Source organism: Zeus faber (assembly GCF_960531495.2).
Source record: "Zeus faber genome assembly, chromosome: 9".
Classification (NCBI taxonomy): Eukaryota; Metazoa; Chordata; class Actinopteri; order Zeiformes; family Zeidae; genus Zeus; species Zeus faber.
In genome coordinates, this window is record NC_137197.1 from 1,614,065 (window position 1) to 1,628,911 (window position 14,847).

The 14,847-nt window shown below is 44.1% G+C and overlaps 1 protein-coding gene across 4 annotated transcripts; it reads right to left on the reverse strand.

The window, feature by feature from the left end:
* Positions 1-4,403: 4,403 nt before the first annotated feature.
* On the reverse strand, positions 4,404-13,344 carry LOC307235217 (nucleotidyltransferase MB21D2). Of its 4 annotated transcripts, none has more exons than XR_013844329.1 (3): positions 13,070-13,344; positions 6,933-8,460; positions 4,404-5,339 (listed from the first exon to the last, which is right to left on the reverse strand). XR_013844329.1 is itself a non-coding variant. In XM_080007245.1 (2 exons), the coding sequence occupies exons 1-2, from the start codon at positions 13,323-13,325 to the stop codon at positions 7,196-7,198; spliced, it is 1,521 nt and encodes a 506-aa protein (XP_079863371.1). In that variant the 5' UTR covers positions 13,326-13,344; the 3' UTR covers positions 4,404-7,195. The 4 variants fall into 4 exon arrangements, 1 of the variants encoding a protein (XP_079863371.1); XR_013844330.1 differs by having other exon boundaries at positions 4,404-5,102; positions 6,349-8,460; XR_013844331.1 differs by having other exon boundaries at positions 4,404-4,611; positions 4,985-8,460.
* Positions 13,345-14,847: the final 1,503 nt, after the last annotated feature.

A 14,847-nucleotide genomic window follows, 5' to 3' on the forward strand; every position in this document is an offset into this window, starting at 1 on the left:
GGACATATTTTGGCATGAAATGCATTAACCCACATCTGTGATATCGACCAAATTTTGTGGGTTTTTCAATCATTTCTGCTCCGTACGCGGATCGATTTGGATGAAATTTAAACGGCGAGATGTTTGTGACATACCGGTTCAAACAAGACATAAATGTGTTCGTAGCTTCTGCCGTTCTTCTGTTCCAAATAGTTTTACATTTCAAAATGTAGAGTTTTCCCCGAACAATATCAACAGGACTGGACCCCTGGGAATCAAACAGAAGGTTCCCAAACTTCTACCAGGGTCTTATTTATTGGGAATGATTTTGAAACAGTAAAATAAAACGTGACGTTTCTGTATATTTTGAAGGATCCAGTTCAGAGGTCGGCTCAGTTTCCTTCATGGGATCTTTCCTGGAACATGATGAACTTTCACCTGGGCTGCATTGACATTTGCATTCCTTACTTGTGTGTTAAATACATGCTTGTACACATCGGAGTTCACCAAAATATGCCGTGGTCATATTGTACTTCTATTCTTCAAACCTGGCAACCCGTGTGGGTTTGGATTTTCTGGCAACACAAGCACAAGGTGGAGTTGGCTCAGACTTCCTGTTCCTTTGCGATGACGCCGACCGGGAACTGTTTTTTAAATTTATTGATTAAATCATTCTAAATAATTTCATAGTGCAACCTATGTTAATGAGCTGTTTTTCTAAATGTATATGCACGCTTTCCTCTGTTATCTGATCTTGTTTTGGGGTTGCAAACTTTATTTTATCCATATAATAGCAAGACAGATGGTTGGACCAACGTGAGGCTCCTCCGATGCGAGGTTTCCATTTATGGGCTGGAGCGACGGAAAACAAGAGCTTGTGTTTGTGTTGTGTGGCGTGGTCCCCCACCAGCACAAACACAAGGGCTCAAACAACGTTCAATTTCAAGGTGTTTTTATCTACGGCAAAAAACAAACAAGCAGGAGGAGCTTTTCAGATGGAGGCTGGAGAAGCAGCTGACGGATGAAACTCCATGGGGTCATTTCCTACGTCCAGTCGCTGTAAACGGGGAATAGAACCTAGAACCTGTCTACCTGTTGTCTGTCTGTCTGTCTGTCTGTCTGTCTGTCTTCCTGCCTGTCTGCCTGTCTGGTCTGTCTATCTGTCTGCCTCTGGTTTCTGCTGCATCAGGTATTTGTCGCCATCGGAAACACAAACAGACAACCTGCCAAGGTGAGTACTACGGTCAGACACCAGACACCCCATAATAAGCACCGCACATGGGGCAGCAGCATCCCATAATAACCGCACCTCAAAACTCCTGCACAGCTGCACCATCAGGCCCATCACAGTTCCAGTACCGCAGTGCCCCATCAGCAGCACCAGGACCCACTGTGCATCCGCCCTCCATCCATCCACTCATCCACCCGTCCCTCCACCCTCCTACCTAGCGTGGTCTTGTCCTTTCCTTCCATCCCGCTGTGCTGAGCTCTGTGGGAGCTGTAGATGTTCTGCTTGGGACCTGTCTGTCGCTCCGTCTGTCGCTCCGTCTCAGGGATGCTGCGGAGCCTCGTGCGCGTCTCCTCCCTGTCGCGCACGCGCCGATGCTGGAGGCGCGTGCGCGTCGAGTTCGCGGGCGCGCGCGCGCTCCGCCTGGTGCGGGACGCGCCGCAGCGCGAGGCTCCGGGGCGTGACGTCACGAGGGGGCGTGGGAGGAGAGTAGTTTGACGTCAGGTCGTTTTTACGAACGAGGGTTTTATGACGCCAACATGCACGACGTCACGCTTCTACACAGGGCCACTGCCTGAACGTCTGTTGTGTATTGAACGTTGCTCTTGCGATGAACCTCGTTTTTCATTGTATTACTTTGTTTTTCTTTTCGCATTTGTTTTCCTGAAAATAAAGAAGAACGATGAAAATTCACCGAACGATATTTCATTTGTATTTTTTCTACTATTTTGTGATGCAGAATGTGACTTTTGAACGTCACTACTGGAAAGAAAAATAGTCACGAAACATCCAAACACCCCTCATTCATATTCTAATATATGATATACTATTAGATCTTATTATATATGACTTATTATTACATGTCATAGTATTATATATTATATATCATATATATTATTATACATTACATGTTGATATATAATCATATTACATATGTATCATATGACAAATTATTATATATTATAAAGTATTGTATAGTATTATATATGATATGTTATTATATACTATTATATGTTATAAAGTATCATACAGTATTATATACATAATATACACAACCCTCAAAATGTAATGAAGGACATGTTTTAAACTACGTTACGTTTAAGCTCTCCATCAAACTATTAAAACAGTTGTAATATTATAATGTATTATAATGCATTATAATGTATTATAATGTATTATAATGCATTATAATGTATTATAATGTATTATAATGTTATAATGTTGATAATACATTTGATGTGTAGAGCAGCGTCACGTTCTACGGCGGATGTTTCCGTCTGTTTACTGCCATTTTAACTCATGCAGCAGCCAATCAGAGCGGAGCAAATACGTCACCTGACAGCAGAGCCACGCCCCTCCACGGTTTGCGCAGGAAACAGGATCAAACGAGTTGAAATGAATTCATTGTGTGGATGAAGCTGCAGAACACGTCACGCTGTGAAAACCTTTCATTTCTAATAAGAAGCTGTCGAGCTGACAGGCCGAGGTGTGGCCACCGCAGTAACACTGGGAGCTGTGGTTCTGTGTTAGTACTGTGGTTCTGTGTTAGTACTGTGGTTCTGTGGTTCTATGTTAGTACTGTGGTTCTGTGTTAGTACTGTGGTTCTATGTTAGTACTGTGGTTCTATGTTAGTACTGTGGTTCTGTGTTAGTACTGTGGTTCTGTGTTAGTACTGTGGTTCTGTGGTTCTATGTTAGTACTGTGGTTCTATGTTAGTACTGTGGTTCTGTGGTTCTATGTTAGTACTGTGGTTCTGTGTTAGTACTGTGGTTCTGTGTTAGTACTGTGGTTCTGTGTTAGTACTGTGGTTCTGTGGTTCTATGTTAGTACTGTGGTTCTATGTTAGTACTGTGGTTCTGTGGTTCTATGTTAGTACTGTGGTTCTGTGTTAGTACTGTGGTTCTGTGGTTCTATGTTAGTACTGTGGTTCTGTGTTAGTACTGTGGTTCTGTGGTTCTGTAGGGGATGGTATCTCAGGAGGTAGAGCTGGTGGTCTAGTAATCTAAAGGTTGCTGGTTGGATCCCAGGCTCCTCCTGCTAGCATGCTGTAGTGTCCTTGAGCAAGACACTTAACCCCTCATTGCTCCTGATGGCTGCGTCCGTCGCTGTTTGAACAATTGCAAGTGGCTTTGGATAAAAGCGTCTGATCAATGACTAAATGTAAATGTAAAATGTAAATGTTCTATGTTAGTACTGTGGTTCTGTGTTAGTACTGTGGTTCTATGTTAGTACTGTGGTTCTATGTTAGTACTGTGGTTCTGTGTTAGTACTGTGGTTCTGTGGTTCTATGTTAGTACTGTGGTTCTGTGTTAGTACTGTGGTTCTATGTTAGTACTGTGGTTCTGTGTTAGTACTGTGGTTCTATGTTAGTACTGTGGTTCTGTGTTAGTACTGTGGTTCTGTGTTAGTACTGTGGTTCTGTGGTTCTATGTTAGTACTGTGGTTCTGTGTTAGTACTGTGGTTCTGTGTTAGTACTGTGGTTCTGTGGTTATATGTTAGTACTGTGGTGTTGTTGCAGTTTAAGGTAAAATATTTGAAATCAGCATTTTTTTAATCTAGTTCTTTATCATTATTTCCTGTTGTTTCCAGCTGCAGCAACATCTCCAACATCTCTCACCTCCCCACCCATCCCTCCCTCCACCCACCCATCCATCCCTCCATCCACCCACCCCCCCCCTCCATCCATCCACCCCTGTTCCTCCCTCCCTCCATCCATCCATCCACCCCGCTTGCTCCCTCCCTCCATCTCAGTGCTGTAGAGTCCAGCACTGTTTCTGTTTTAGTAAATCAGTGTAGGTTGTGTTGGCAAGAAGAGCAGCGCAGGAGGGAGACAGGTGGGGAGACAGGTGCTGAGACAGTGGTTGGAGGTGAGAAAATAACCTGGAGTGTGTGTGTGTGTGTGTGTGGGGGGGGGGGGGGGGGGTCTCCATCCATCAAGTCTATAAAAACTTCTAAGACGGTGAATAATAACTTCTCTCCCATTACGTATAAAAATAAACTGGTTTTACCCCGGTGATGAGGGCAGACATTTCCTCCTCTCTGATTGGTTGCCGGCCGGCTGCACTCAACCAGATTACCCTGACACCAAAGTCACCGCTTCCTCTGAGCTAAAAGGGGTCGGGGCCTAGCTTTCGCCATGGAAACACATGGAGTGATGAAGGACACTGACTCGGGATGCGTTAGTTCATGTACAGATATCATTCTTTATTAGTCTTGGACCAGGACACAACGCTCCAACGCACGACGGTGGCAGGAGGCCCAGCTGGCGGCCGGCGGACGTAGCGGCTGCAGCAGCCGCGTGCGCACCATCAGCTCCGGCGTCACGAGGAGACGGACAGAAGGACGCCCCCCGCAGGACGCGGGGCCGTAACGAGAACATCAGGCAGGTTGCTGGACTCCAACCTGGACCCAGAGGTGGAGCACTCCAGGTTCACAAAGTAAAAGTCCTGTTCCCATAGTTTTTCTGCAGCCGTGCACTGATCAGCTGGACCCGACCTCTGACCTCTGACCCGACCTCAAGTTATCAAACCCACGGTTGACTGTAATCCTGGAGTGTTATCTTACTTTCTGAACCTGGATTTTTGAACCCAACATGACCCTGACTTAAGCACACTTAAGAACTGTATTTAAGTGTGCTTAAGTACATTTAAGAGCAAGTACTTAGAAATGTCAATGTGGTACTTTCACCTAAAGAAAACAAACAGGGAATCAAACCATCCATGAAGCAGCAGCCAGCAGGGGGCGGCACACTGAGCTGCTCAGAATCGGACTTTACCGTGATTCCTTTTAATGCTGCTTCAAGGTCAGAGGTCAAGGCCAGGCGGTCCTTCGGTGCCTGGCAAAATAGCACCTCGGCAGGTTGGCAAACACCGACCTGGTCACATGACATCTCACTCCACCAGCGACGGAGGGAGAAGACAGACGGAAAAATTAGTAAAACATCAACAGGAAAAACAACAAAAAGATCAAAGTTTGAACAAACGGACACAACCAACAGGAAACAACGCGCGTGTGTGTGTGTGTGTGTGTGTTTGTGTGTCGCAGAATTTTTACTAATTGCACTTGCGGAGGAGGGCGTGGAGGTCTGTCTGCCAGTCGGTGTCTGTTTTTGTCTTTGTTCTGGAAAAGTCCTGATGGGAGACATGACAAACCGTGGCTCAACGACTCAATAAAACCGATCCAACATGACGCAACGACATTCCACTTCCTGTTTGGAAAGGAAGGACAACTCCTTCGTTTTTGTACCGAAACCTTATATTTCCATCCTTTGGCGTCAGCCCCATTATCTTTCATTCCATCCAGGATTAGGGAGGGCATCACTCTCGCCGACTCCCCGGCGCCAGTCACTCAGGTCGACGCCCAGCGATGGAAAAACAAGGTTCAGGTTAAAAAAAGAAAAAAGACGAAGCTGCACTTCCTGAAGGAGTTGGACTGAGGGCGGCTCGGAGCCCGGACACAGAAACACGTCAACAAATCAGCTGCACAGAGGAGGACGGCAAAGTAGAAAAGAGGAGGTCGTCAAAAGGAGGATTAAGACTCACACAGGTTGTTTTTAAAAACACAAGGTCACGTTGGAGCCAATGAAGAGCAGCAGCAGAGGCTCCACGTCCTCCGACCACGCCCTGCCTCAGCCTGACCACGCCCTGCATCAGCCTGACCACGCCCTGCCTCAGCCTGACCACGCCCTGCATCAGCCTGACCACGCCCTGCATCAGCCTGACCACGCCCTGCCTCAGCCTGACCACGCCCTGCATCAGCTCAGCCTGACCACGCCCTGCCTCAGCCTGACCACGCCCTGCCTCAGCTAAGCCTGACCACACCCTGCATCAGCCTGACCTGACCACGCCCTGCCTCAGCCTGACCACGCCCTGCATCAGCTCAGCCTGACCACGCCCTGCCTCAGCCTGACCACGCCCTGCCTCAGCTCAGCCTGACCACACCCTGCATCAGCCTGACCTGACCACGCCCTGCCTCAGCCTGACCACGCCCTGCCTCAGCTCAGCCTGACCACGCCCTGCCTCAGCCCGACCACGCCCTGCCTCAGCCCGACCACGCCCTGCCTCAGCCTGACCATGCCCTGCCCCATCTCAATTATTTTATACCATTTTGACAGTAAATTAACGCGCCAGGAAAACTCACGTTTATTTAACATATTGAGGTATATTCTGGAGATGGTTGACGATGACCCAAATGGGGTCGACATGTTGAGTGCAGCTTTGTAGAAACAGGAGGTTTGTGAAGAGACGAGGAGTCTGCAGCTACTGCTCTCCATACGAAACAACGTTGTTCAAGACAAAAGAGAAACAAATCAGGTGTCTTTACATTCTGTGCAAAATAAGAAGTCCACACATCATCAGTATTATCCATCCATCCATCCATCCATCCATCCATCCATCTCTCACACAGCCGTCAATCAGTCAGAACATATTTACATGTATTTCTTGAGCAGTAGTACCATCTACAATAAGACATTCCTTTACGTCCCCCCTTACACAGTATTCCCTTCGATGCCCTTCTGCGGTTAATTTGTATTATCATTAAAGAGGAAAACAGTTGATTTTCAGGAAACTAAACTCAACTTTGATATTGAAGATTGTTGGACTTTCCTCCTCTGACCAGCTGATGTTTAAAACGTGACATTAAATAGGGGTGGTCTTGTCACTTGAAATGCATTGTGGGAAAGCGTCTCCTGGCCTCAGTGCTCTGCTTAACGCTTTCCTTACTGGTTTAGGTTTGACCAGGATGGACTTGGGGGCTTTCCACTGGTGCGGTGGGGAGCCGTGGGAATTCTGTCTTCAGGGGAAACTTCACCTTTACCTTCGGTTAAAGGCCTTGAGCAGGTGAAGAACCAAGGGCACACAGTGAGAAAAGAAGGAAGGAAGAGACAACCAGATCATCATCACCTGACTTCACTTTGTGGAAAAAAAACATTAAAAAGTGTATATCAAACAGATTTAGGGGGAGAGGAGGTGGAGGACTCAGAGTCTCAGAAGAATTTGTCGTCGATGCGGAAGTGTGGCCTCGTGACGTCGTCGGGGTTGATGAACACCGAGATGGACTTCCCGGGGTTCTCCGTCACCAGCTGCTGCAGTTTCTTGGCCAGACGGTCGTCGGGCTGGCTGTCGCCGCCGGCGTCAGACTGTGGCGACGGCAGGTTGCTGGCGCTGCCCCTCCAGGGCGGCTCGGAGGTCAGTCGGTTGGCCGCCTTGGCCTGCTCGATGGTGGTGCGCAGGTGGTCGGCGGGGTCCGAGCGCACGGAGGAGAGTTTGCGAGCGTGCAGCATGGCCGTCTCATCCGTCAGGTGCTCCAGCATGTTGCACTGCGGGATGAAGTAGTTGGGGCACATCTTGTTGACGAGGCAGTGCTGCAGGTCATCAATCAGCCCCAACAGGAAGTGGGCGGAGAAGTCCTCCTGTGACAGGTAGCTGGACGGCAGCCGGTCGCAGGCCCACAGCATCATGCTGCGCAGGTGGTACGGGCTGATGGCTTTGGGCCGTGACAGCAATTTGATGATGATGGCCTTGCAGGCCTGGTACGCCTGCATCAGGCTGGACGAGATGCACTTCTTCAGCTGCACCTCGCTACGGGCGAACGACAGGCGCCACTCATTCTCCTTGCGGCCCTTGGACGAGCAGGCGGGCAGCAGGTAAAAGCCGCTGATCACCTCCTCCTCCGTGATCTTCCCATCCCAAAAGTGGTTCTCCATCAGCCAGCTCTGGGCCACGGCGGGCCAGCCCTTGAAGGACACCACGGGGACGATGTCATAGAGCATGTGGCTGCTGCCCACGCCCAGGATGACCGAGATGACGGTGCCGTTCCTCTCCACCTTCTCCACCCGCGGCATGCCTCTCTGCGGCTTTTTCTGCACCTCCAGCAGCACCAGGGAGATGGACTGGTAGAACCAGTCGGCCACCAGCGTCGGGGAGAAAAAGTAGTTGGTGGCCCCGTTGATGTGGTCCACGACGGTGCAGCAATCCTTCCACTTGTTGATGGTTCCCTCATCGAAGAGCCGTAGGCTGAGCCACGAGTGGCACAGCGCCGACTGGCGCATGTCCAGCGTCACCGGCTGGTTGCGGTCATGCAGCTTGAGTGCCGGAACCAGCAGCGTGAAGTCCATGTCGTAGTCGGTGCCGCGGGCGTAGACGCTCAGATCGTCCAGGTCCATGTCGACCACGCCCTCCCGCACGCCGCCGGACAGCAGGAGATACTCGTTAGCCACGGGAAGCTTCTGGTCCAACTTCTGGACCATACCTGGTGGACAGACAGCGGACAGAACTTTACAATGAATTCGTAAATAACGATCCAGACCAGTTCTTCTCAACCTTTACCACATCAGGGGGATTTAGGGGCAAATCCACAAAGCGGCCGCTAAACCGACGCAGAACAGAAGAAGCGTCAAATCCTCAGAGCACCGCAAACGGTGAAATGCACCGTGAACTGCACTGCCACACAAACAGCGTCTGGGTGCCGGTGCTATTTTCACCTATTTCAATGAGGTATTATTCACACATTTGGTGCAAAATTGGCCACTTTCTATGCAAATGAGCCTTGTTGCAAATAGCGTCCAATTCGCTAACAGCCACGCCCTGTTAGAGTGAAGCTAGTACTGTGCAGTGACCTGGTGGCAACTGCACACAAAGCAAAAGAAAAGAAAAACAAAACCAAAAAGGCTCCGCTGTGTGATCGTCTGCAGAGCTGGTGCAGCTGAAGCACATTTAGAAAGGGCCACGCCCAGACTTTCCAGTGATCTGTAAATAATATTTTCACATTATTATTATAATTATTATTACTGTCACGGCATCTGTAGGTAGCGGAACGGGCAGCGGTCTGCGCTGGTTTTCCAAACGCACTCCAAAAGCAACTTGTCGAACCCTTTATTGTAGGAAAAGGCGTCACAAACGTTGACAACAACGGCTCCTTGTTCCGATTAAACTCCCAAGATACGGAAACAAAACCTCAAAGTTAGAGGGAACAGTGATAAAGTGGTGGAAACTGGCATGGAACCACAGATGGCATCGAACCAGCAGGACCATGAACCACTCCACAGGTGGCGAACTCGGAAAAGCCAGTGTCTGGACTGGATCTCCCAGTGTCTGGACTGGATCTCCCAGTGTCTCTGTGCTGTGGGATGTGAGCACATTAGTGTCGACAGTTTCTGCATCGTTTCAACTTTCCTGTTCACTGCACACACACACTAGGAGCCACAAACAAGCTGTGGCTTCAACAACATCCCTGAAACAAACAGACAGAGAGACAGAGACAGAGAGAGAGAGCAAGAGAGAGACAGAGAAAGAGAGACAGAGAGAGAGAGAGACAGAGAAATGTTCCTTTAATGAGCTTCTTCCAGTCTGCTCTTCAAACGGAGCCTCATTAGAGCTGCGACACAATGTTCTGGAAGAGGATTCAAAACCCAGCGACGCGCTGTTCTGTTCTGTCTGAAGCAGAACCAGCACAGAACCGTCGCCACAGCAACCAACAGTGCAACCATCATGGCATCTGTAGTCAGTCTACAGCGTGTCACTTTAATTTGACCTGGGAGAAGATCCAGCACATCACACACACACACACACACACACACACACACACACACACACACACACACACACACACACACACACACACACACACACACACACACTTTACAATAAACAATCTCAGACGATATCGAGTCCAGTATCACGATATTGATATTATATTGATGTATGATTGGGAATAACCAGACATTGTTTTCTGAAGTAATGGTTCTCAGTTTTGAGCGATTTACCTTTGTGATAGAAAATACACAAATTGATACTTTATTCTGTATAAAAAAATGGACGATGGTTTAAATGTAGCTTCATAGCCGGTGTCAGCTTGTGTGACATCACAAAAGGGATTCTGGGCGTATGTGCAGGTGTCTGCGACGTTCCTCTGAGTTTCCTCTCACACTACGTTCTAACAACCTCCTGGTTTGTGTCACAAAGCAACGTCCGGCTCTACTTCCTCTAAAAAAAGCTCCCTTGGACAGTCTGCCAGACAGACAGGCAGCTCGGCTACTTGTAGTGTATGCTGTGTGCTCTTTTTTTTCTCTCCTATTTTGCAAAACACATTTTGGTGAACAAAGCTCTCAGTCTGTTTCTGATATGAAGGACTTATATCATAGACCGAGCATCGAAAAGTTCTTTGACACCTGATAAAGGTCAATATTAACGATAAAACATGGTAAATAACACATATTACCAAAAATAATGCCCTTTGGTAGTCAGTGCACGACTCTGCTTGGATATTTCTTTACATCTCTTCAATGTATTTTCTTTCCTGCCCTTAGAGGCCGCAGTGCAGTAAAGTAACCCTGTTTTACTGATAATATTTTCCTCAGATGAAGCTCCAGGTCCTGTTTGCCTCCTCAGCCTCCATCCGCTGATCTGCAGCATCCAGGTGCCTGGGACCACCTGCTCCCCACATACAGCTCACACGTCTTATTCCACATATCATTCCAGGTATAAATCCATCCACATATCATTCCAGGTATAAATCCAGCCATGAATCTATTATTCAATAAATTATTCTAACTATTATTCTAGATGTTAATCTATTATTCCAGATATTATCTAGATATTATTCCAACTATTATTCCATATATTATTCTAGATATTAATCTATTATTCCGGATCATATCCAAGATATTAATCCAGATATGAATTTATTATTCCAGATATTAATATATTATTCCAGATATTATTCCGACGATTATTCTAGATATTATTCCAACTATCATTCCAGATATTATTCCAGCTATAATTCCAGCTATAATTCCAGCTATTATTCTAGATATTAGTCTATTATTCCAGATAGCATCCAAGATATTAATCCAGGTATGAATATATTATTCCTATTATTCCTGATATTATTCCAAATATCATTTCAGCTATTATTCCACCAATTACCCCAGATATTATTCCAGATATGAAACTATTATTCCAGATATTATTCAAGCTATTACTCCAGATATTATTCTAAATATCAAGCTATTACTCCAGATATTACTCCAGACATTATTCTAGATATCAAGCTATTATATTTATCTATAAATTATTCCAGCTATCATTCCAGCTATTAATACAGATATTATTCCAGCTATTAATACAGATATTATTCCAGCTATTACTCCAGATATTATTACAGCTATTACTCCAGCTATTATTCTAGATATGATTCTGTATATTATTCTCAATATCATTCTATATATCATTCCATATATTCTAAATATCATTATATTATATCATTCCAGATATCATTCTCAATATCATTCCAGATATCATTCTATATATTATTGTAGATATCATTCTATTAATTATTCTAGATATCATTCCAGATATAATTCTATATATTATTGTAGATATTCTATTTATTATTGTAGATATCATTCCAGATATTATTCTATTTATTATTGTAGATATTCTATTTATCATTCCAGATATTATTCTATATATTATTGCAGATATCATTCTATTAATTATTCTCAATATCATTCCAGATATTATTTTATATATTATTGTAGATATCATTCTATTTATTATTGTAGATATCATTCCAGATATCGTTCTATATATTATTTCAGATATTATTCTATTTATTATTCTAGATATCATTCCAGATATCATTCTATATATTATTGTAGATATTCTATTTATCATTCCAGATATTATTCTATATATTATTGCAGATATCATTCTATTAATTATTCTCAATATCATTCCAGATATTATTTTATATATTATTGTAGATATCATTCTATTTATTATTGTAGATATCATTCCAGATATCGTTCTATATATTATTTCAGATATTATTCTATTTATTATTCTAGATATCATTCCAGATATCATTCTATATATTATTGTAGATATTGTATTTATTATTGTAGATATCATTACAGATATTATTGCAGATTTCATTCTATTAATTATTCTCAATATCATTCCAGATTTTATTTTATATATTATTGTAGATATCATTCTATTTATTATTGTAGATATCATTCCAGATATCATTCTATATATTATTGTAGATATTCTATTTATTATTGTAGATAGCATTACAGATATTATTGCAGATTTCATTCTATTAATTATTCTCAATATCATTCCAGATATTATTTTATATATTATTGTAGATATCATTCTATTTATTATTGTAGATATCATTCCAGATATCATTCTATATATTATTGTAGATATTCTATTTATTATTGTAGATATCATTACAGATATTATTGCAGATTTCATTCTATTAATTATTCTCAATATCATTCCAGATATCATTCTATATATTATTGTAGATATTCTATTTATTATTGTAGATATCATTCCAGATATCATTCTATATATTATTGTAGATATTCTATTTATTATTGTAGATATCATTACAGATATTATTGCAGATATCATTCTATTAATTGTTCTCAATATCATTCCAGATTTTATTTTATTTATTATTGTAGATATCATTCCAGATATCATTCTATATATTATTGTAGATATTGTATTTATTATTGTAGATATCATTACAGATATTATTGCAGATATCATTCTATTAATTATTCTCAATATCATTCCAGATTTTATTTTATATATTATTGTAGATATCATTCTATATATTATTGTAGATATCATTCCAGATATTATTGCAGATATCATTCTATTAATTGTTCTCAATATCATTCCAGATTTTATTTTATTTATTATTGTAGATATCATTCCAGATATCATTCTATATACTATTCTAGATATCATTCTCTATATTATTGCCGATGTCATTCTATTTATTATTCTGGGTGTGATTAGCGATGGAGCCCCAAGCCCGGCTCCATAGCACTCACCCAGCATGGAGAAGATGAAGTCCTTGGCCGTGTGGACCTCCAGAGCCCTCTGGTCGTCGTAGTCTCTCTGGTCGTGCTTGCTGAACTCCTGGATGAGCCGGTTCAGGTCCTCCATCCTGGCTCCGGACCTGAAGTCCAGCTCCGGGAGGCTGTGCAGCGCCTTGCTCCCGCCGGAGGAGGAGCTCGGCGTGGCGGTGGGGCTGTTCCCGAGGCTGCTGAGGGAGCCCGCCCGGCTGGAGAGCGCAGGGGCCGCCATGACGGTCTGAGGAGACGGGGAGGGGACGGGAGCGAACGACCCGCTCCTGGCGAACGATCGGTTAAATGGAGTCAGTGTGCGCTGTCACTCATCGGCATGTGGGAAAAAGACGTTTGGCATAAAGGGATGTGGTGTGAGCGATGTGACCGCTCCACACCTTCACATTCCACCGAAACAATACTTTTGACAGATTTAAAAAACGTGTATTTCACACTTGGTCATTTCTCTGCCGGAATAAATCATTTTGAGAGAATCGGAAGGTTTGTAGTTTGAATGTTTTTCTCCCTTGTAAGTGGCTTTGGATGAAAGCGTCTGATAAATGACTACATGTAATGTAAATGTTTTTCCGGGGCGCTCCGTTTGCAGTCTTCCGCCGAAACGACGAGCGCAGAGCGGCCACCGCTGCTGTCGCTCTCGCTCAGGAACGTTCTCCTCGATCACCGCGACACCGACTGAGCCAAAGCGAACCACTCCTTTCACCGAGCGACTCGTCGAGGAGCGAGTCCCTGAAAACGGCGACGAAGCGCTCATCACCGCCGAGGAAACGACGCCTGGGGGGGGGGGGGCACCGGAAGACTGCGGCCTGGCCGCTCTGGGGGTTTCAAATTAAAAGCCGCCATGGCGAAAAATGTCAAAACGTCTGGCACGACTAACCACTAATTTCACATTTTCAATCTTTAATTTCATTTATAACATAGTCAATCAAATGTATGCGTCCATAACTAAACATGTATTTTTATTTAAGGAGATGTCGATTACATGGCCATTAATTTGAAGGTGAAGGTTGACAATCAGAAGTTATTGAGTGTTTCCGTTGACTGCCCCGCCCCATAGCAACAACCCACGCCCCGCGTCTGGAAACAGCTGTTCGATCGTGTTTCATTGTTTTACGATTCACATCATCGTCATGATTTGAGAAGAGCAGGACACTGCGTCGCATTCTCAAACACACGAACGAAATGTACATTTTCCCTTAAAAGCTGTGTTCTTTACATTCATTTTTACTGTTGAGTGTGATTTTATTGATGTTTTTGTTGTTTATTCCCTTTGAAGGGGCTGGAACATGTGTTTATTGTCTGTGTTTTGAAATGTTTTCATTATTTTTGTTTTTATTGGTGCAGAATGGGCTGCATGGGTAATAAACAAAGTGGTTTAACTGGCTAGTCGAAACCAGTTAAACCACTTTATTTATTTATAGGTTTATAAAATACGTTATTATTGTGAAGGTAGTTTTCTGTTCATTTACAAAATGCCATAAATTAATTGTGTTCCCCAAAATGGATAAATAATGGTGATAAATAATCATGATCACAATATTGACTAAAACACTCTTGAATATCATTTAGCCATAATCATGCAGCGCTACTTCGGATTGGCGTTAGTTGCAGCATAGGAAACGCACCCCCAGCCTCAAACACCGTCTCATCATAGAATTACACTGTAACCGGGCGGAAGGAATGAACTTCTGCAGTCACAAAACACACCCACAGAGAGACAAAGCACACCCCAACGTTGAACTTTA

Bases quoted from the DNA above. Each gene is read 5' to 3' on its own strand.
- LOC307235217 (XM_080007245.1), bottom strand. From the start codon at position 13,325: ATGGCGGCCCCTGCGCTCTCCAGCCGGGCGGGCTCCCTCAGCAGCCTC. The intron at 8,461-13,069 runs GTGAGTGCTATG...TCTGTCCACCAG, and splicing joins CTTCATCTTCTCCATGCTGG to GTATGGTCCAGAAGTTGGAC.